General features: G+C 33.0%; 1 protein-coding gene across 3 annotated transcripts in view; it reads left to right on the top strand.

The window, feature by feature from the left end:
* The window catches only part of LOC114334081 (protein FAM214A), a 232,822-nt gene that overhangs the window by 155,617 nt on the left and 52,376 nt on the right, over positions 1 to 24,829 (top strand). For all 3 annotated transcript variants that reach the window (XM_028284099.2, XM_050649958.1, XM_028284107.2), the window contains one exon: positions 18,329 to 18,501. In XM_028284099.2, coding sequence (XP_028139900.1) covers positions 18,329 to 18,501 — 173 coding nt within the window. The remainder of the gene's footprint in view (positions 1 to 18,328; positions 18,502 to 24,829) is intronic.

Below are 24,829 nucleotides of genomic sequence, written 5' to 3'. Positions count from 1 at the left end.
ATGCAATTTCAGATTTCTTATTCATTACAGTAGTTCACAAAATTTCCTGACATTCTCACGAATCCAACGCACCAAACTGCATTAAAATCCGTCTTACTGCGCTAAAAATCGAGAGTAAGGCCTTTTTTTGTGCTTCAATGCCTCGACTAATTCGGCCAGAGATCGAGAGGTCGTGAGTTCAAATCCAGTGCAATCCTATACTTTTTTTTATTTTTTTGAAAGCGGTAAGCACAAAATTAGTTTGGTGTTTAAAAAAAATTAAAACAAACTGTTTTAAGTATATTTATTTTTAAGAAATCATATAATAGAAGCATAACTTCTTACGTGCGTACAAAGTACACACACATTCTTTTTTTATACGTTTGGCTATTTTTGTTGATATCTTGCCTTTCCGTTCGTTACATGTACTAGAAAGATATCAACAAAAATAGGCAAACACCTAAAAAAGGAAGGAATAACAGCAGCTTTCAGAATAAACAACAAGTAACACCAGCTTTTACCCTCCTTTAAAGCTATACATTAGTTTTTATAATATCCCTTACATTCGCTGTACCTATATATTTAGTCCAAGGTTAAAGTATTTATTATCCCTTGCTCGCTAATTTGAATATCGCGCCTTTGTTAGGGAGTATCAACATCTCAAGAATCCGTTGAACTCTTCTCGATAAACGCAACACTAGACGTTAATTGTAAATAAAAAACGATAACAAACGAATTACTTACAGATTTACAGTAGGTTAACATTGGCAGTTTGCGCTAACCGAAGTCTAATCTGATAATCGAACATAACATGTATGCATGTGTGCGTGTAAAAATTAAAAATAGAGGATGTCCCAATTTTTCCACAATCTGTTTTCCACAATTTAAAACTGTTCTGTTGTTTTGAAAGTTAGTTATTCTGCAAATTCTTTATCTCGGAGGTAGGATATTATCATAGCTATAGTAACTTTCCTGCTCTTAAAGAATAGGTATCACTGATACCCTCGAACGCATAGCCAAGCTGAAATTGAATTGGGCAGGTCACATAGCGAGACTGAAAGACTCAAGATGGACCAGAAAACTAATTGACTGGCACCCAAGAGAAGACAAACGCAGCAGAGGACGACCACAAACACGCTGGATGGACGACATTAAACGGATATCCAAGAAATGGCAACAAGACGCACAGAACCGTGGAGAGTGGCGAAAAATGGGAGAGGCCTATGTCCAGCAGTGGACGGAAAAGGTGGCATGATGATGATGATGATAGTAATTTTGGCAACTTTGGCAACTGACTTTGACTGTAGTCGATTAGTGGTTCATCGCGTACTCAGTCGAGTGCCCTTTCGTTCTCTTTAGTCAGTAAATGCAATATAACATTGTTGATAGCAGTTAATCTTTTGAAGGTACCTTATTCATTCACTGAATGTGGGTGAAAATTCTACTCGTTTCGGTCTTGTGTGCTTTGCAAAGTGCATGGGCGTCGATGTTTTTCCTTTCCTTTATATTCTTTAGCCCCTAGTATTTATTTCTCCCTATGCCTCTTTTTCCTTCAATGTTCTTCTCCACAATAAACTTGGAATTCCTAAATATGTGACCCAGGTAGACTGCTTTTCTTCGCTTCATTATTTGCAATATTTCTCCTTCTCTCGCTTTTCGGCGTTAAGCGGTCGTCTCTAATAAACGCAGGTTATAGCGTTACGCCGTACGTCGCGTCTGTGTGCTTGTACAGTAGTTGCACGTAGCGTTCAGCGTACAATAAGAGACTGCTTCCATCATTTATTATATCAAGCATACAGACGCGACGTATGGCGTAACGCTGCACGCGGCGTACTGCGTTTATTGGAGACCACCGCCTTATACTTCGACGTTGGTTATAATATGAACTTTCCAGAGAATTTTAAGGATTCTCCTTACCACCTACATTTCAAAGGCCCCAACACGATTCATAACGTTAGTTTTTATTGTCCAATTCTCCACTCGACACAGCGGCATTGAGAAAATATAGCATTTCACAAAACACTACTGTGCTGTTAAATTAACACTCTTGTTGCTCAGAAGGGTTCTCGGATTCGTAAATGTTGCTGTTGTCTGTTCAATTCTGCTACGTATCTCTGTGTCTGAGTCAAAGTCCTCAGCTTCCGAGATATCTGAATATGGAGATAGATATCTCGGAATATCAGTTGCTCCTCTTCTTCATGTGCCTCATCCTTTATTGGCGATTATCAATGCCCATTTTAATCTATCTGCAACGGTTCTAAAGAGTTCTATTGTTGTTTTCCCACGTACTGCTTTAAAATTTTCAACCAGAACGTGCGTCGTGTCCCCGGTCCTCTCTTTCCTATTTCCTTCTCCTTTTTCTTGTATAACCAATCACATCAATAATTCATATTCCATTCATTTTTCATTATAGTAGGGGAGTAAAGTATGCTAAATGTGCAGTCACTCGAGCGCTTTGGGGACCTATTAGGTTGTGAAGGGTAGGTCCTAAAACCAAAAAAAGTTAAATACAGTTTTCCATTTCAGTGGGGACTTTCCATTTTTAATTTAATTTTCCATTTCCAGCAATCGTTTTTTCCGATTATAGCGCCATCTATCCATAATTTGAAAAAATGTTTCGAATAAAAGTTGCTTATTTTTACGTAAAGAATCCAAATCTGGAATAAAAATTTGGAGCTCCTTTTTAAGAATTTAAAGTAACCCCCCACCCGAACTCCGTGGGGGGTTGTGTTTGGTACCATTCGATAGATTTTTCAAAAATATTGATTAAGTGTATTTTGCAGTTTTTCGATCTAATGTTTATTTTGCGAAATATCGCGAGATTTGTATTTAAAATTTTAAATTTACCCCCCACTCCTTTCCGTGGGGTGTCATGTTTGGTATCATTCGATAGATTTTTGAAAAATATTGAACACGTATTTTTTAGTTTTTCGATCTAACGTTCATTTCGCGAATTATTCGCTTTTTTTGTGAAACTTTTTAACTCGCCCATTTCCTTACGCCCCTCTCAAATCGTCAGATTTTTTTAAATATACACTGTATTACATGTCCTTAACTTACCTTATCTTAATCTGACAATTTCGACTATTTTTAAGGATAGATTTTTTTTTCGGGCCCCCCTTAACGAACTCTCCTGTGTTAAGAGCTAATATATGGTAGAGGTGCATCTGCAGGGCACTAGGTTTTTCCCCATATGATAATCTGACGCGCTCGAGTAACTGCAAAAATCCCCGCTTGGGCTTCCCTACCATTAGTATGTGACCATATTACTTAAGGCTGTATGACACTGCATTTTCTTGTATCGTTTGATATCGTTTCTGATATGTCAAAAAAATGCATAGTGTCATACACAGATACAAGAAACGATATCAGAAACGATACAAGAATTTGAGCCAGACACAGATTCTTGTACAAGAACTGCGCCAATTTCTGCGCAAAGAGCAAAAACGTAAAACTTGCTGGTAAAACATCTAAATGTCATAATGGCGGCTGAAATGAAAATGGGATCATAATATGTCTTGATAAATTTATTTGTGTTTTTGTAGGTATTATTTATAAATCTTTTATTGATACTTAATATACCGTTTGGTATGGACTACTGTTCTACTAATAACCATATATTTAGCTCCTAGAAAGTTCAAACTATAACTTTGGGTTTCATGTTGCATAATTTTTTAATAGAGGAAAATACAATAGTTCCTAATTTGGATCAAACTGAAGATAATTCTAATGCAAATATTTTAGCACAAATATCAAAACAAAATAAAAACAGAAATAATCAACCTCAAACCGTCAACGTAAAATTCTGGTTAACATTAAAATGTTAAATTTATAAGTTTTTAAAAGTTTATAAATTTAGAAAAATCCTTAAAATCAGCTGTAGACGCAGTACTACCATACCATTGTAACGTGAAACGTGACACAGGGTGACAAACAAAATTTCGACCAATCACGTGCCGAATTTCATACTATTTTCGATACAAGAACTTGCATAGTGTCATACAGGGCACAAATGTACGTACAAGAAATGATACAAGAAAATGTATACAAGAAACGATATCAGAAACGATATTTATTAGAAATGATACAAGAAAATGCATAGTGTCATATATAGCCTTTAGTATGTGACCATTCACCATATTCACCATTAAATGGCTTCTTAAAAATATTAAGACAACCTTTATGTATAATAATTTTATATGTTTATTTAGCACATTATTGATTACATAATAATATATTAATACACTTTGTATACAAAATGTGAGATGTCTCGCAAAATGTCAAATTTGTACATTTTGTGACCTCTGGGTTATCTTTAATAAGGATAGTCTAAACTCTAAACTTTTGCCATTTAAAACCGCCAATATTTTTGTTCGTCCAAAATTGACCCAGAAAGAGATCATTATTGATTGAAACAAACTGAATCATTTCGCTTTTGATGACTATGTCGAAATAATCATTCACAAGTGAAGTGAAAGAAATGCTAAAATAATTAGAGACAGTTGGCACAAAAGGACAAAAGTTCTATAATTGAGAAATTGTATCTGAAATGTCAAATAAAGAGTTTATTTTGTGGCTGTTTGATCCCAATGGTCACCATATTATATATTGTAAACAAAAAATTTTGACATATTTTTGCGTTTTGCGTTTATTTACTGGTTTGATAAGACGCAAAATAATGTACGATTTCCATTAACACACATACGCACGGTAAAGGCTGCAATGGTTTTAGCATAAAACCTTGAAATTTGAATAAAACACACGTACATGCCTAATTATATTGTAGTTATACACATGTTATGCTATGTTATGAAGTAGAATGTATTATATCCATTACTTAATGTTCTGAAATCAATACTGAAATTCAAGTAAAGGTCGATTTCGTTTCTAATAAACGACTTGATCATGGTTTCCTTTTTGTTAATATATATCAGGTAGCAACTGTTTGTTAGAAAGCAAAAGGTAGAGATAAATAATATATAATGATATGTTCCTGTTCAAAACTTGCGCTCTATTACAAAAAAAGAATGTGTGTGTGTACTTTGTACGCACGTAAGAAGTTATACTTCTATTATAATATAATCTAATTTCATATTATAATTTCAACGAAATCAATATACCTATCTGATTTAAACAGTTTTTTGTATTGTATTTAAATATTAAACTAATTTTAGAAAGAACAAAAAGAATACCAAAAATAAAAAAAAATTGCCAGGATTTGAACCCTAGGCGAATGCTCTACCGATCAGCTACCACCGCTTTTGTATTCAGTGGATCATTTCTTGGACATAATCACAATCTCGGTGACACATACATTAATTGAAAATAAACATTTTCAATAATACTTATTAGGAGGAAGACAAATCCACAGACATAAAAATTATAATAAATATATTTATTAAAAACACTAATAATATATTCTTTTCACATAACTTAAAAGATGTAGCGACTATTTTTTAATACCATACTGTCCGTGTGCGCATGCGCCGGGGAATGTAAAAATTCACCCTCGTGCCTAAAGAAGTATAACTTCAAAAATTGATTTTATATTTGCGCTAACGCAATTTTTAGTAAAATTATCTAAATAAAATTAAAATAAAATGAAAGAATTAGGCAAAATTATCTAACTAATCTTATAAAATCCGAATGCGACAAGCCACGCAGTCTGTCCGGTACGATTTCGGTATGTAAACATTGAATGACGTTTAATGAACGTCATTTTATTTTATTATATAAGTATTTTTTATAATAGGCCCAGAATGACTAAATCGTATTCTATCGACTAATGACTAAGGTCCAGAATGACTAATCGAAAGCTAATTTCAACTTACAATACATACTTGTAAAAGTCCAAGGAAGGTTTAAAAGGTGAGAAAATGTGATGAAATTGTAAAGAAAATAAAAAACAACAATGTTATTGTCATATACACACAGTTATACAGGGTGTAACAAAAATACAGGTCATAAATTTAATCACATATTCTGGGACCAAAAATAGTTCGATTGAACCTAACTTACCTTTGTACAAATGTGCACATAAAAAAAGTTACAGCCCTTTAAAGTTACAAAATAAAAATCGATTTTTTTCCCATATATCGAAAACTATTTGAGATATTTTATTTAAAATGGACATGTGGCATTCTTATGGCAGTAGTATCTTAAGAAAAAAATTATAGTGAATTTTAGACACCCCGTAAAAGTTTTATGGGGGTTTTGTCTTGTTCCTTTAAACCCCCCAAGCTTTTGTGTACGTTTCAATTTAATTATTATTGTAATACCATTAGTTAAACACAATGTTTTAAAAACTTTTTTGCCTCTTAGTACTTTTTCGAAAAGTCGAGTTTTTATCGAGATATTTTGAATATTTGTTAAATTCACCACATATTTGTATATGGTTAAGTACGATTATGGAGACTTAGTAATAATATGAAAATTTATTTATGATTTACATTTTTAGGTATATTTTGAACCATATTGAAAAAGAAGCCACATCTCGATAAAAGGTGCCTTATCGTAAAAATACAAAGAGGCAAAAAAGTTTTAAAAACACTGTGTTTAACTAATGGTATCGCAGTAATAGTTTAATTGGAACGTACACAAACATTTGGGTGGTTTAAAGGAACAAAACCCCCATAAAATTTGTATGCAAACATATTAAAAAAGAAGCCGCAACTCGATAAAAAATGCCTGATCAAAAAATACTAAGAGCCAAAAAAGTTTTAAAAATATTGAATTTAACTAATGGTACTACAATAATAATTTAATTGGAACGTACACAAAAGTTTGGGGGGGTTTAAGGGAACAAAACCCCCATAACATTTTGATAGGGTGCACAAATTTCACTATAATTGTTCTTTAAGATGTTCCTGCCATAAGATTGTCACATGTCCATTTTCGTTAAAAAATCTCTAATAGTTTTCGATATATTTGAAAAAATCGATTTTCATTTTCTAACTTCAAAGGGCTGTAACTTTTTTTATGTGCATATTAGTACTAAGGTAAGTTAGGTTCATTCGAACTGTTTGTATTCCCAGAATATGTGATTTAATTTATGACCTGTATTTTTGTTACCCCTGTATACTCCTTTAGATCCTACTTCGAGTCTATTTACTTTTTTGTTTTCCGTGAAATCCATGCTTTTGGCAATTTGTTTGATCGAAATATGGTATTTAGAATTGTTTCATTAAATTTATTGTTATTAAAATGTATAACATTAATGCACAATCTTGAATTTTCAAATTTACGAGAAAATGTTGAAAAATAGTTTTTATTATTGTAAGTAAACAATGTTTTAATAGTTATTTATGATATAAGTGTTAAAAGTACACGTTTAAGGCACGCATGTGAAAGTTTGCAATTCACATGAGTGCCTTAAAAATGTACTTTTTAACACGCATATCATACAATATTTTTTCTACAAACGTAATTACAGGACAATATCTACAAAAACTTTTACTTGAACGTGACTGACATTCCATTTTTATATCTTTTTGGCATTACATCAAAATTGTCTATACGCTCAATACGAACTGCAGTGCCTTAAAAATATTTTAAAGCACTAGTAGCATTTTTAACGCTCGTACTAAAAATTGCATTTTTAACACGGTTGTAGAAAACATTATTTTTAATTGCCAACATATTTTCTGCATATTAATTTTCGATCTTGTCAAAAATTAATTCAGTCTTTCTCGAGTTATAATATAAAAAAATATAAAAATGGAAAAATGAATGTGTGTTTACTTTGTACGCAAGTTATGTTATACTTCTATTATATTATTGCAATGAAATAAATATATTTTAAATAGTTTATTTGTATTTTATTTAAATATTAAACTAATTATAGAACTTACTACTTTCCAAAAAGTGTATTAAAATATTACCAAAAATTAAAAAAATAATTATTTTATTCATAAACTAATAGTTATTAAATTAATAGTAAAACTGCATTCATTACTTATTAATAGTAAAAATTAGTTATTCATCTTAAACTAAAAAAAAATAGCAACTAACTTCATGCTGTCGGTGTGCGCGTACTTCATACTGTAATTTTTATAAAAATTCACTCTCAACATTTTTCCCAATCGTGCCCAACGAAGTATAACCTTAAAAATAAGAGCCAGAAAAACATGGAGGGCGCCAGAAAAAAATTAAGGAAATCAGAAAAAAATGTAAAATATATAATACACATTTATATTGTGATATCATTGAATGAAATGCACGAATATTGATTGGCATAGTAAGGTCGTCTAGACTATCTAAGAAAAATATAAATTTTAAATTGATAAAAATGATCTGCGTTTCAATTTATCACGTTTTTAAAGCTTAGTAATTTCTTTATAAAATAAAAAAAAGTATTTAAAATCTGCACGGGTGTAAAACAAAATAATTGATGTGTTTTAATATACGATACGATAGACACAGCGAATGCTCAAACTGATAAGAAATAGAAACGTTTTGAACTGAATATTATTTACGATAGTCAGCGATTGCAATATACTCCTATAATAATATATTAAAAAACTATTAGGCCTGGATCCCGCGTACCAAAAAAAGTTGATTAATAGCAAGCCGAAAATGTGTTAATAGCTTAACGGTGTCTATTCAGACAAACTTTGATGTACGGGAACACTGGAACAGGGGAAGTTTTAATTGTGGAACAGGCTACAGGTTTCGAACGTCAAACTACGAAAACGTCCCATGTATTTTGTCGGACAGAACTCCAATTGATTTGTTATCCTTTCATTAAATTCTCATGCAAAAAGCAGACTGCTATTTATAACCAACATAATTTCTGTCATTTGAAATGTTCTACGTGTCGGACTTATTAAAAGGCCCAATATATTTGTCGGACAAACATTTTTTTATATACAGGGTGAGTCATGAGGAACTGTACATACTCCTACCTCGTATAGAGGCTCCTATGGGGAATAACAAATGACCATTAAAAAGTGTCTGCTCCCCTTGTTTAATAATATACAGGGCGAGTTTCGCATTTTGACAGAAATTTATATTCGTCATAATTTTTGAACGGTCAGATCGATGTGTCTCTTATTTTTGTCAATCGTTACACTATTACCACCTAATCGACTGATTTATTCAAACTAGAAAAAAAATCAGGTCCGGCTTTAAAAAATTAGTTCGTTTGGGTCTTAGAAAAAATTTCACCCTGTATACGCTTTTTGAAAACTCTAATACGAATTTTACAAATTAGACAAATAGGCAATTAAAATGGCATATTTATTATTTTTCTCCACACGATTACTTAATTTTTTATAAAAAAATCAAATTTGACTATGAATTAAAAGTTTGGTAAAGTAAACCATAGATTTAAAAAAATTAACTTTTTTTACAAAAAATTAATTTTTTTTTACAAATATTTGATTTATGTTACCACCCAATCAACTGATTTATTCAAACTAGAAAAAAAGCAGGTCCGGCTTTAAAAAATTAGTTCGTTTGGATCTTAGAAAAAATTTCACCCTGTATACGCTTTTTGAAAACTCTAATATGAATTTTACAAATTAGACAAATAGTCAATTAAAATGGCTTATTTATTTTTTTCCCCACATGATTACTTAATTTTTTATAAAAAAAATCAAATTTGACTATAAATAATAATTAAAAGTTTGGTAAAGTGAACCATAGATTTAAAAAAATTTACTTTTATTACAAAAATTAATTTTTTTTAACAAATATTTAACTTATGTTACCACCCAATCAACTGATTTATTCAAACTAGAAAAAAATCAGGCCCGGATTTCAAAAATTATTTCGTTTTGGTCTTAGAAAAAATTTCACCCTGTATACGCTTTTTGAAAACTCTAATATGAATTTTACAAATTAGACAAATATGCAATTAAAATGGCATATTTATTTTTTCCCCACGCGATTATTTAATTTTTTATTAAAAAATCAAATTTGTCAAAATCGGAATTTTAACCTAAAAATGAAAAAAAAAAAAAAGATGAAATCACGGTTTAACTCGCTACAACGTTCCATTTTAATTTTTTTTCTGAAATTTTTACAGCACATATCTCTTACCATTGTGAAAACTATGACAAATGTTGTAGACTTTCAGTCTTCTTCTCGTAAAAGTTATGAATTTAAAAAAATAAAAGATGCAGTTTCGTGAATTGCAAAGTTAAATCGCAAAAATTAAGTGAAAAAATTAATTTATCTATTTGATCACGTCTATGTTAAACTATAGAGTCCAAAGAGAAGTGTTATGGGGAGTTGTAGATCTAGACGTGCTATAGAAAAAAAATGGTGAAGCTTTTAATTTTAAGAAAAACGTTGTTTAATTTTTTTATTTTTATGGTAAAATTGCGATTTTGGCAAATTTGATTTTTTAATAAAAAATTAAGTAATCGCGTGGGGAAAAAATAAATATACCATTTTAATTGCCTATTTGTCTAATTTGTAAAATTCATATTAGAGATTTCAAAAAGCGTATACAGGGTGAAATTTTTTCTAAGACTTAAACGAACTATTTTTTTAAAGCCGGACCTGATTTTTTCTAGTTTGAATAAATCAGTTGATTGGGTGGTAACATAAATCAAATAGTTGTTTAAAAAAATAATTTTTGTAATAAAAGTTAATTTTTTTTTAAATCTATGGTTCACTTTACCAAATTTTTAATTCAGGGTCAAATTTGATTTTTTAATAAAAAATTAAGTAATCGTGTGGGGAAAAAAATAAATATGTCATTTTAATTGCCTATTTCTCTAATTTGTAAAATTAATATTAGAGTTTTCAAAAAGCATATACAGGGTGAAATTTTTTCTAAGACCCATACGAACTAATTTTTTAAAGCCGGACCTGATTTTTTTCTAGTTTGAATAAATCATTTGATTAGGTGGTAATAGTGTAACGATTGACCAAAATAAGAGACACATCGATCTGACCGTTCAAAAATTATGGCGAATATAAATTTCTGTCAAAATGTGAAACTCGCCCTGTATATTATTAGCAGACACTTTTTAATGGTCATTTGTTATTCCCCATAGGGGCCTCTATACGAGGTAGGAGTATGTACAGTTCCTCATGACTCACCCTGTATTATATAAAGTTTGCTATTGAATAAATTTAAAAAACAACCTGCTAGTTTTCACAATCATAAACTTGTCAGGATGACACGTTCCACAATTAAAATCGCGTTGCACAATTAAAACTTCCCTTGTTCCAGTGTTCCCATACACCAAAGTTTGTCCGACTAGATACCGTTAAGCTATTAACAAATTTTCAGCTAGCTATTAATCAACTTTTTTTTGGTACGCGGGATCCAGGCCTAATAACCTTTTTATTTAATCGGATAGTATTTACATAAAAAATGCACAATAAAAGTAGCAAATGACCTTTAAGATATCCAAATAGTTCTACCTTTCCCATCTTCTTCCTTTTCCTCAGCTTTTCCTTTTTCATGAATGGCTGTTCCTTACTCTTCACCCTTATTTCTGTCTATCGTGTCTTCTTCATTTAAACCTTTCTCTCTCAAGTTCTCTGCCATAAAGTCTTGCCATCTTCTCCTCGGTTTTCCTCTACCCCTCTTTCCAACTACCTCCCTTTCCAGTGGCGCACCCAGGGGGGGGGTTTGGGGGTTAAAATCCCTCCCAGGGCATCTAAAAAAATATAAATAATAGTAGGAGAATTTAACTTGTCTTTCAGGAACAATACAAAAAAATTTCGGTGGCCAAGCGAAGCTAGGACAAATAATGCCCGGACAAAAACTCTCCACAAATTATCCCTGGACAAAAAATCCCCAGACAAAAAATCCCCGGACAAAAAATACCCAAGAAATATTTGCTGCCGAATAGTTCTCTAAAAATTTTCCCGTGAATAGAATCGACTCAAATGTTTTTCAGCCTCTGTGCATGAGAGCTATAGCAATCGTCATGAAACCGCTTTCGGCACGAAAATACATACATACATGCATAATCGATGATCCTCTTATACCGTAAGGTGTCGAGGTGTCTTCTTTACTCGTTATTCTCTGCGAACTTACGCCATTTTTTTCGGTCCCTAGCTAATTCTTTGGCTTCCTGCCACGATTTTCCTCTATTCTGCAATATTTCCATCACACTGGTATTCCACGTTTTCCTTGGTCAGCCTCTCCTGTTTTTCCCTATCGGCCTCGCTTCCCATGTCATTTTAACCTGTCTGCAGTCATTGATTCTAAATAAGTGCCCAGTCCATTTTAATTTCTTTTCATAAATATTTTCCTTTAATGATTTTACTTTTAATTCTCTTCTAATATCTTCGCTACGTCTTTTATCGATTCTCCTAGCTCCCACGGCTTTTCTTAAATACCTCATTTCCGCTGCTTGCAATCTCTTTTCTTGTTTCTGCTCCATATGTAGTGATAGGTACGTAAATTGTTTTAAATATTATCATTTTGGTTTTCCTAGTTATTTCTTTTTTATTTAAGAAGTTTTTATACAGCGAATGATATGTTCTTGTGGCTGCTTTTATCATATTTCCAATTTCGTCTTCTTGTGTCTCCTTCTTATTTAAAATTATTCCAAGGTATTTAAATGTATCTACCTGTTCTATTTTTTTCCTTGCATTTCAATATTTAAGTTAACATCTTTCTTGGATATTGCCATTACTTTTGTTTTTTCCATATTAATTATTAGATTGTAATTTTTTAATTCTACCTCCCAAATTCTTATGTTCTCCTCCAGAGCTGTTTCAGTTCTTGCCACAATAAAAATATGATCCGCAAATACACAGGCTTCGATTTTTATTTGTTGTAGGTTTCTGTATCCTATGGTATATTTTTTTGTTTTCGGCACGAAAATAATGATTAGCAATTAAGATTAAGCCTGAATTGTAATTTCGATTAGCAAATTTTAAATTTCAATTCCATGCCGAAAACCATCTAATGTATTTGCTATTTGCGTTTACTCACTCTGCTTTGAATAACTATGTTCAAAACATTGCCTATTCGTTATGAGAAGTGCTGGTCCTTAAAACGATAATCTTGATTGTAATGCAAGAAAACTGTTACTTTTTGTAAATTTTACGTCAAAAATATTTAGTTATTATCATCATCAATGGCGTTATAACTCTTCGAGTGTCTGTGCGAGTGTTTTCCTATTGCCTTCCATGTGTCGGTCCTGTGTCACTATTTCCCATTGTCTCACTCCCATTTTCTCCAGATCTTCTCTGACTGCATCTTTCCACCTTTTTCTAGGTCGTCCTACAGGCTTTCTCCCATCTGGCCTCTCCCCGAGCAGCTATGTCTGGTTTGATTTTTGGATAAATTTTTCGCATGGCATAGGTATTCTAAGGCCAGGTTATACAACAATGGGGACAACGGATCTCCGTGTCTCAGTCCAGAATTTACGCCGAAAGCATTTGATATTTCCCCATCTCTTCTAACTTGTGCAAAGAAGTTACTTACACACATTTGCGTTACCGCAGTTAGTTTCTTGGGTACGCCCAGCTCGACCATTGTATTCCATAGTGTAGAATGATTAATTGAATCATAAGCCTGTTTGAAATCTATAAAGATCTGATGCACGTCTTGATTATACTCCCAATCCTTTCAAGCATTTGTCTAATAGCAATTATTTGATCAACAATCGATCTTCCCGGCCTGAAATTACCCTGGTAGTCACCAACTATTTCTTTGGCGTATGGTAGTAATCTTTTTAGTAATACATAACGAAAAATATTTTGTCATCAGTTTCGATTCACTGCAAGCAAAATTTCAGAAACCTGCTTCAAAAGCTATGTCAAAAACCTGTGTTCTGCGTTTTCATAATAAAGCTAAACATTCTTAATAGCGCAAAAATTTTTTATGGATGCACACAGATAATAGGCAATGTTTTGAACTTAGTTATTCAAGGCAGAGTGAGCAAAAGATTTAAGCGAATAATTACATGATTCCCATAGCCTTAGCTCATTCCCCATATCTTCCACGATTTTTGAAACAACTCACACTCGTTTGTCATGTAAAATTTGAAGTTTCCGGCATGTAATTGGAATTCGAAATTTGGTCATCGAAATTACAATAATTCGTGCTTAATATTAATTACTAATCATTATTGTTGTGCCGAAAAGCGGTTTCATGGCCATTGCTATAACTCTTATGCACAGAGGCTGAAAAACATTTGAGTCGATTGCGTTCACGGGAAAACTTTTAGAGAATTATTCGTTTGCAAATATTTCATGGGGATTTTTTGTGGAGATATTTTGTCGAAAAAAAATTGTGGGGATTTTTTGCCCTGGAATTATTTGCCCAGCGATTTTTTTGTCTGGGGATTTTTTGTCAGGGATTATTTTTGTCCGAACCCCGCCAGAGCCAACCCCTCCTAGAAGAAAATTCTGAGTGCGCTACTGTCTCTTTCCATCAACTTGTAACAGCTCTTATCCTTTGTCCCATATAGTTCTCATTTCTACGTCTGAGAGTTTAGTCACCCCTAGTCTTTCCTTAATCACGTCGTTCCTAATACTGTCCCATATAGTCTTACACAACATCCACCGTAACACTTTATTTTCGTTTCAGCTATCTCCATCTTCTTTTTTTAAACCGTCTTGAGAGCCTCTCCATCGTGGACATGGTTCCATACGGCGGCATAGTGGAGAGTATTTTATGCGCTGCATTTAAAAGTGTAATTATTCTGGAATTATACTAGAACACTAACATACTAGGGCAGTCCGATAAGTACTTAGCCTCTCCGCCCGATGGCGCCACTATCGCAAATCAAGTTTACTGTCATTTAATGCGTTCTCGTAGACGGCTAATGTCAAAATTTCAGCCAAATCGAAATTATAGTATTGTTGTGATTGCGTGTGAAAGTCACGGATTTTAATAAAATGGAAAAAGAGCAATATCGGTCGGTGATTCGATTCTTGTTTTTGGAAGGGAAATCACGCAGCGAAATCAAAGAGCGTGTATGTACGGTGACTCTTCTCCTTCGATGGCAACTGTCAAAAATTGGTTTCATTAAATGAGTTACAACGTGGATGAATGTCGGTTTTTGATTAGCCACGCGTAGGTGCCCCGAAAATGGCTACCACGGAGTATAACGTGACAAAAATCCACGATCTTGTATTGGCAGACCGCCGACTGAAGGTGCGCGAGATAGCTGACACAGTAGGCATCTCAAAAGACCGCGTAGGTCACATCCTGCATGAAATTTTGGGCATGAGAAAGCTGCCGGCGCGATGGGTGCCGCGTTTGCTCACTTCAGACAATAAGCGCAACCGTGACACCACTTCAGAGCAGTGTTTGACGCTATTTAAGTGTGATCCAAAGGAGTTTTTACGTCGTTTCATAACCGTCGACGAAACATGGATTCACTGGTATAAACCAGAAACCAAGGAGCACTCGAAAGAGTGGACAGCACCCGGCGAACGTGCTCCGAAGAAGGCGAAGACTGTCCAATCGGCCGGAAAGGTGATGGCCAACATTTTCTGGGATTCACAAGATGTGATCTACATCGACTACTTGGAGAAGGGCAAAACGATCACAGGGCTCTATTATACCGAATTATTGGGCCGATTCGACGCCGAATTAAAGAAAAAACGACCCCATTTGGCAAAGAAAAAAGTGCTCTTCCACCATGACAACGCACCGGCTCACACCTTCGCCGTCGCCATAGTCAAATTGGTCGAATTGGGCTACGATCTGTTGCCCCATCCACCGTATTCTCCAGATTTGGCCCCGTGCGACTACTATTTGTTTCCAAACTTGAAAAAGACACTCGCTGGGCAGAAATTTAAGTCGAATGAGGAGGTCATCGCCGCCACGGAAACCTATTTTGCAGACCTCGAGAAAAGGTATTTTTCAGACGGGTTAAAGAAGTTGGAGCATCGCTGGGTGAAGTGTATCGAGCTAAAAGGAGATTATGTAGAGAAATAAATTGAAACTTTTACAAAATTTTCCTTTTTCTTTTGTAGGCTAAGTACTTATCCGACTGCCCACTATATCCTTTTTTGTGTATTGTGCAAATTATTCCAATATACCCATTACTGGGAAAGGATTTCTGTGTCCATATTTTTTTTATGACCTGCTCTAGTGCCATTATGGTATCATGGCCATCTTCTTTATGTAGTTCAGCTGGGAGATTATCTATTTCAGGTGATTTGTTCCTGGCTAATTTTTTAACTGCATCCTTAATTTCATGAAATGTAGGTGGTTCTTCTACCCTCTCGTCTGTTCCGCTTACCTCATCTCTATGTCTTCCAGGTTTTCTTCCTCTATATAAAGTACCCGGTATATTCAATAGATCTCCATTCAGACTTGGTTTGTATAGTTGCTTTGAATTCTTTTCGGTTGATGTTAACTTTTTTATAGACTGCTGTCAATTTTTACTCTTTGTTAAGAAATATATTTAAGTTCCTCATTTAAGCGGTTTCGTTTCTTTCTTTTGTGTATTTTCTTCACTTCTCTTTGTTTGGCAATTCTCTACAGTTGTTCTTGTTCGTCGGGTAGCCCTTTTTCTGTAGGTTTCATTTTTTTCTTTTGTTGTAGGTATTCTTACATTCATCGTCAAACCAATTCTTTCTACGTTTTTTGCTCTTAGAGCAATATTATCTGCAAATCTCAGGTGATTCAGTTTTTTTGCAGCCTATCGTCGCTCCTTTATTTTCTCATTTCAAAGGAAGCGTTCAAGTATTACGTAACGCGACTTTTGAAGATTTTTAACCCGCCCCCCCTCCCCTACGTAACGCACTCTTATGGGAGTTTAACTATTGCGTAACGCAATTTTTGAAGATTTTTGACTCCCCACCCCCAACCTGCGTTATGTAATACTTGAACGGTCCCTAAGCTCGAATCATATCTTCTAGGGCGAAAGTAAAAAAGATTGGGTAAAAGGTGAAACGGAATCTCCGTACCTCATTCATCTGTGTATTCTATCTTTTCTTTTTTTTTTTCTTCTGCTTTTACTTGCGATGTTGCATATCGTAGATATACCTACTTAATGATTTTTGTGTATCTATCATCAATTCTATAGTTCTTTTGTTTCTTTAGGCATTTAGAATAAAGAAGAGACAAGAAGATATAAGAAGATGGAGAAGTATCGTCAAAAACTTATGAAAAAATTGTTTAGATGTAACGTCTGATACATCTTTAGATGCTACATCTTCAGAACTGTAAATAAATATCTCTTCCTATATTAGTATATTGAGTATATTTTTGAATATACATATTTTTTTCACCCAATTTTGAAAAAATGTGAAAACTTTGAATTATCCACGTTCATCTGTCAGTCTGTCTGTCTGTGAACACAACTCCTCCGTCATTATACTAGGTAAAATGACAAATGAGGTGTCAAATGAAAGCTTATAATCCAAGGATGGTACTAAAGGTGAGAAATTTGACCTAAACTATCTGTCCGTCGGTCTGTCCGACCGCGAATATAACTCCTCCGTCATTATACCAAGTAAAATGAGGTCTCAAATGAAAGCTTATAATCCAAGGATGGTACTAAAGGTGAGAAATTTTACCTAGGCTGTTTGTCCGTCTGACCGCGAATATAACTTCACACGCGAATATAACTCCACACTGTTACACGAAGAGTTCAAATATCGACTTCCAGGTCTACTGTCGATTATTTTGGGTGAAAACCTAGGACTTACGAAGTCCAATTACTTATTTTTCATTAGGGAAAAGAAAAACCGTAAATATAAAATAGGTATTTAAAAAATTCGTTGGGTAATACATTTTAATTCTGTATGTATTAATAATATTATAAAAACCAGCTTTAAATAACATTATAGAAAATTGGAAAGCTGTTTGTTTCGATAACGAGTTTTATTACTGATTGCTAAATGAGCAGAGACGTACTTGCACTTTAAACATACCGAAAAATTTTGAAATTAATTTTTTCCAAACGATGTAGTGTACTTAATTAACTATTCTAATTGGGACATTATCCACAATTTAACTTTTTTTATGTAATTATGTTTATTTACAATATACATCATTAAAAGAGTACATATTAAGTAAAAATTTGTTCCATGTTTTTAGGCATGAAGAAGAGACTTACAATGATGTCTCATCTTATTCTATTTATGTTTAAGTTTTAAAATAGGTCCTGAGGCCAGGTTCTATCTAGTCTCCTTGTGACAGGGCCATTATGGAATAATTCCCTTACTAACTCATTGTCATGGTGAATGGTACGCTCATTTTGTGACTCCGTGGCTCGATGGATTTCTTCTCTGATGAAAAGTATATTTAATGATAATATTTTATACAATTTAACTTGAAAAAATAATTTAATTAACGTTTGACAACGACGTCGGAAGTGGACGTCGAAACGTTATTAAAATTATTTTTTCAAGTTAAATTGTGGCTTATTTGTATATTTTAGTTGTAACATTTATTTTTCTTTTCCAGTGTTTGAAATACGAAAACGACCGCGAGACAGTCATAAATTTGTGCAAAAAGGACATACCGTTGTGCATCGAAGTTATCCTGACGTGTGAGTGTAAAGAAGTTGACGAGACGACCGACGATTTGAACGGCATTTACGTTTTGGAACAGTGGCATTTCAGCGTCGGCCCCAAAAAGTAAGTACATATCGAGATTGTATAACATATTTCACCTGTGATTTGCTCAAAATTCACTTAGTACTTAGCAATAAAAACTATTCTACCTAGTTTTCTTATAAATAAACAATAAGTAAAAAACAACTGTTTATGATAAAACGACGCTTTATTAGTACATACAGGGTGAGTTTTTAGTGCGGGATCGGTCGATAATTCCATAATGGTATAGAATATCGAAAAAAGTTATTAAGAAAAAAATGTAGGCAATGATATTCTCCAGGCTTGGAAATATGTCCATTTCTACAGGGTGATCAATAGCTGCGTGGTATATCAAACATATAATTTTTTAAATGGGACACCATATATATTTTTTCATATTTATATTTCTCTCATAATTTTTGTTCATATAATATAGAGTTTTGTATTACTATACAGAGTATTTAACAAGTTATGACCATTTTTATTTCGAAATCCCTATGAGATTAACACCATGTATATAAAGAAGTAATTCATAGATAATAATTTGTTTTATATAATGAGATAAACAATATACCTATTGTAGTTTTTAAATTAAGTTTAATTGAAATCATTGACTAATATTTGTATACAGGGTGAACTACAAAACCAAATTACGATTTTCTCAATTTTTTTAAATGAATCACCCTATATTTTATTTTTTAAAAACATTATATTTATGATAATCTTTCATTTTTATATAGCATTCCCTATACCTAAACTCATTACTTTTCGAGATATTTTTAGTTTTCTTCAAATATCCGGGGAGATACAAGAAAGGAATGAAGAACAACAAGTGGAATCCATAACAAGAGAGGAATTAGAGAAAGCAATAGAAAGAGTAAAACTGGGCAAAGCACCAGGCAAGGATCATATCACCCCGGAAAAGATAAAATTCATGGGGACAGAGGGAATGGATAGCATGAAAGAACTAATGAATGATATCATAAATAGAGCAGAATTACCAAAGGACTGGAAGAAAGACATTATATTACCAATACACAAAAAGGGAGACAAGAGAAACTGTAATAATTACCGAGGTATCACCATATCAAGTATCCCTGGGAAGGTATTAGCAAGAATACTAGAGACAAGAATAAAAACACAAATAGAAACAACTATGGAAGACACACAGTGTGGATTCAGGAAGGACAGAAGCACGCAAGACCTAATATTCACATTAAGACAAGTAAGTGAGAAGGTAATCAAGAAAAATAGAGAGATACATATGTGCTTCATTGACCTGGAAAAGGCGTTTGACAGAATCCGAAGAAAGGACGTTTGGAAGACACTAACAGAAAGGGGAGTCGACAGACACATAATAGAAGTAATAAAGGATATGTACAAAAATAATACAAATACAGTAAGAACCAATAACGAGGAATCCAGAGAATTTTCTACAAGTCAAGGCGTCAAACAGGGATGCGTGCTGAGTCCACTGCTATTCTCAGTGGTACTGGATGAAGCGATAAAGAAAGCCAAGAGAAGAATGAGAAAACTAACATTAGGATACTGGCAAATGAAACAGACTCAACTATCGGAGCTACTATTTGCAGACGACATGGTATTGATAGCAGAAAACAGAGAAGACTTACAGAACAATCTTGAAATCCTAGAAGAAGAACTATCAAACATAAATATGAAAATTAATACAGAGAAAACAAAAACAATGATAATTTCAAATACGAGGAAGACACACGCAATAGAATTAGACGGGAAACAACTAGAGCAAGTGGAATATTTTAAATACCTAGGAGTAATAATCGAATCAAATGGTAAACAAGACATGGAAATAAACGAGAGAATGGGACGAACAGGAAGCTTATTTAACACTATGAAAACAACATTTTTTGGGAAAAAAGGGATACCGGAAAAAGTAAAAACGGCAGTCGTTAAATCAGTAGTTAGACCAACAATCATGTATAGCAGCGAGACATGGACATTGACGGGGAGACAAAAATCCAGAGTCAATGCTATGGAAATGAGGTTCCTGAGGAAAATAGCAAACAGAAAAAGGACAGACAAAATACGAAACGAAACAATTAGACAAAACCTAAAACTAGAACCAATCAATGAAAAAATAGTAGAAGGACAACTTAGATGGTTCGGGCACGTGTGTAGAATGTCGAACGAGAGGCTAACAAAACGAGTGTTCGAAACGAGAGTGCAGGGGAAAAACAAAAGAGGGAGACCAAGAGTTATGTGGGTAGATGAAATCAGGAAAGAAGTCGAGAAGAAGGGATTGACATTGGAAAGTGCAAGAAACCTAGCGCAAGATCGGAAAGCATGGAGACTACAATGCCAAACTCAACTCCACCAGCCTTACACCTAAAGGTAGAAAGGCTTAGGACTAAGTAAGTAAGTATATTTATGATAATCTTTCATTTTTATATAGCATTCCCTATACCTAAACTCATTACTTTTCGAGATATTTTTAGTTTTCTTCAAATATCGGGAATACATTCAATTTTTCTAGTAGAAATAAGTTAGTATTGAGCGATAATTATACAAAATTATTTTTATTCAATAAACAACTAACAGAAAATATAAACCATAACAATATGCAGTAAATGTACCAATAAATGTGATATTAAGTAATTATCATATTTCCCTAATATACAAGAATCGTAAAATTCCTACAAAAAAAAATATGTCTTGTGTATAATAATATAACAAGATTATTTTTATTTAATAAACAGCTCACACAAAACATAAATCAAAGCAATATACAACTGATGTAATAGTTTTTAGATTGTTATATCAACAGTATTCTAAGCCAAGAAGTTTTTAGTAACACTCTAGTAACACTCACAGTAATAATATAATTCTAATACTATTTTTCATTACTATGCATCAATAAATCTCTACTTGGTTAACACTCATAGTCAAACTAGGTAATTTATAAATGTTTAAGATGCTATTGTTGGCGATTATGTGATTGGTCCACATTTTTTTGACGGTTGAGGTTTTTACACGACGACGGTGCTCCAGTTCTTCCAAAATTGATTTTTTCATCTGGGGCTATATAAAAAACCTTTTATACCAGACGCGTCCAACAACGCCCGATTATATAAAAAAAAGAATAGGAACGCATTTTCAACATTTACTTTAGACTTATATATCTTTAACATCACATTAATTGGTACATTCATTAAACATTGTTATGGTTTATATATTTTGTTAGTTATTTATTGAATGCAAATATTTGATATTTTATTACACAATACTTATTTGTTAAATTATTTCTACTTATAAAAATTGAATATATTCCCGGCAAATAAAGAAAACTAAAAATATTTCAGAAACTAACAAGTTTAGGTATAGGAGATGCTATATAAACATGAAAGAGTATCATAAATACAACATTTCTAACAAATAAAATATAGACTAATATATGTAAAAAAAATGAGAAAATCGTAATTTTTTTGTAGTTTAAAAGTGCTTATAAAATTGAATGTTTCACTAAACACTTCTTGGCTTAGAATACTGTTGATATAATAATCTAAAAACTGTTACATAAGTTGTATATTGTTTTGATTTATGTTTTGTGTAAGTTATTTATTGAATAAAAATAATCTCATTATATTATTATATACAAAATAAGTTTTTATTTGTATGAATTTTACGATTCTTGTATATTAGGGAAATATGATAATTTTTTAATATCAAATTTATTAGTACATTTACTTTATATTGTTATGGTTTATATTTTGTGTTAGTTATTTATTGAATAAAAATAATTTTGTTAATAACTTTTTTCGATATTCTATACCATTATGGAATTATCGACCGATCCCGCGCTAAAAACTCACCCTGTATATACACATCAAAATATGAGCGATAGTTGGTGCGAGGATGAATATGGGACAGGCCAATCAGTACTCTGTCGGTAAGGAACGGATCAGCGATTAATCAGTGCTTAATCGCTGGAAGGCTTGGCTTTTAACTCAGGAAGCCGAAATCACAGCAACAATCACAAATCAAAGAAAGCAAAACACAACAAAGCACCAGGACTAGGGAACATAAAAATGGAACTGTTTAAATATGGAGGTCCAAGGATGTTAGAGGTGATGGATTTTGACAAGAGCTGTGAGTCATGCCGATGCAGTACACAAGTTTACGTGTTATTTACAAGGTCAAACCTCTTGTCAAAATCTATTACCTTTATCTTTTTTTATGAGTACTGTTCAATAAAATCTAAGCAGGAGAGGAGATTCCACATGAGTGAAATCTATCACACATGTCCTCCATTTTCAAAAAAGGTGACAAATGGGATTAGTGTAATGCCTTAAATAATATCAATCTATAAATTTCCACAAATTAAAGTTTTAATACAGTTTACAACATAATACAGAAATACAACATTAAATTTTTCACAGTGTAGCAATGACATCTATTTTACTGAGTGTAAATCCGAGCATGATTGTTTCGGTTCACAGTTTCGTATTCTTATCCAAGGCACCTAATCAGTTTACCTTGAATCTACCTATTATGTATCGTGTGTGGTAAAACAAAATATCGATTGCGAAACAAGAGAGATAGAGAAGTAATATAAGCATAAAAATTGTCCTTGAACAAAAACTTTTCAAGTTTGTTTCCTCTTGTACAATTTTTTTGTAATTACGAGGTTAATCGGTTTTATTTTGGAATAGAACGATTTGGTTTTACACTGGAAAAAAACAGTTTTGAGTTGGTTCCGTATTACAACTATTAAATTTTAAATTAGATCATGTTTATTTTAATATCATCTTAGAAAATGCGACACAACTGTTAAAATTATATTTAGATTTGACGGTTGTAAAAATCTTGAGAATACCACAATTATTTATCGACAAAATAGATTATAATTTACTAAAATTAAACAACCTTATTATAAATACAAATTAACAAAAAGTTATTTATGAAACAGTTCGTGAAGTATGCTTTTTGCGAACGCACGCGATGTTTAGAGCACGAGCGACAACGGAGCGAGTGCTATACTCGCGTAAGTTCGCAAAAAATACTTCACACACAGTTTCATACAATATTTTATCTACGACAAACAATTAAAAAAACTGTAACTCTTCGTCACTGGAATTCATTTCTATTCTACAATTTTTAGAACTTTGACATTTAAAAATTCTAACTTCTTTCAAACCACAAAACTGTCAAAACTTGTCGTAATTTATTGCTGACAATGTCATCACCATGACAACGCGAAAGTTAAGGATATTTGATTATATGAAAGTGTGCCAAAAACAGTGCGAAAAAGTAAATCCCATTTAAAATACATTGTTACTTCACGCACACTTTAAATCCTTCACGCACTGCTATCTATAATGACAGTTTTCACAAACTAAAACTTATACATAACATGAGATAGAGTAGATAAAAAGTATGTTTATCTACTCTATGTCATATTATTATGTATAAGTTTTTAGTTTGTGAAAACTGTCATTATAGATAGCAGTGCGTGAAGTAACAATGTATTTTAAAAGGGCTTTACTTTTTCGCACTGTTTTTTGGCACACATTCATATAATCAAATATCCTTAACTTTCGCGTTGTTATGGTGCTGACATGTGAGCAATAAATTACAACAAAAGTTTTGACAGTTTTGTGGTTTGAAAGAAGTCAGAATTTTTAAATGTCAGTTCTAAAAATTGTAGAATAGAAATGAATTCCAGTGACGAAGAGTTACAGTTTTTTTTATTTGTTTATCGTAGATAAAATATTGTATGAAACTGTGCGTGAAGTACTTTTGCGAACTTATGCGATGTATAGCACTCGCTCCGCTGTCGCTCGTTCTCTAAACATCGCGTGCGATCGCAAAAAGCAATCTTCACGAACTGTTTCATAAATAATTATTGTGTTTCGTTAGCGTGTTGTGGACTGTATTCATACTCTCAATATTGAATATGTCCAAATCATATTAACCACCCTTTGGGTGAGGTATGATAACCCTAACAGAAGAGTCACTAGTCCTCTAAGTCCGCGTGCTGGTGGATTCAAGACATGGATCAAATATACTAGAATGCAGAAGTTATAAAGGTGCTAATATTAACTCCGATGAAGAGGCATCCGACGCCATGAAGGGCACTAAGGATTATGAGAAAGAAGAAGATAAAAACCACGCTCCAAAAGACCACAGATGAAGTGTTCGGTGAGGTACCCAAAGGGTAGCGAAACAACTGGTTTGATGAGGAATGCAAACCGGTAACCAAAGAGAAGAATAGCGCGTATCTGAAAATAATCAACTAAAGGACTAGGAGTAATGTTAAACAATATCGACTAAAGAGACGAGAGGAAAAATAAGAGCACAGACAGAAAAACCTGCAACAAATCAATAAAGAGAT

Source organism: Diabrotica virgifera, chromosome 4 (genome assembly GCF_917563875.1).
Source record: "Diabrotica virgifera virgifera chromosome 4, PGI_DIABVI_V3a".
Lineage (NCBI taxonomy): Eukaryota > Metazoa > Arthropoda > Insecta > Coleoptera > Chrysomelidae > Diabrotica > Diabrotica virgifera.
Note: the sequence above shows the minus strand (reverse complement) of the source record. Positions and strands in the feature narration are given on the sequence as shown.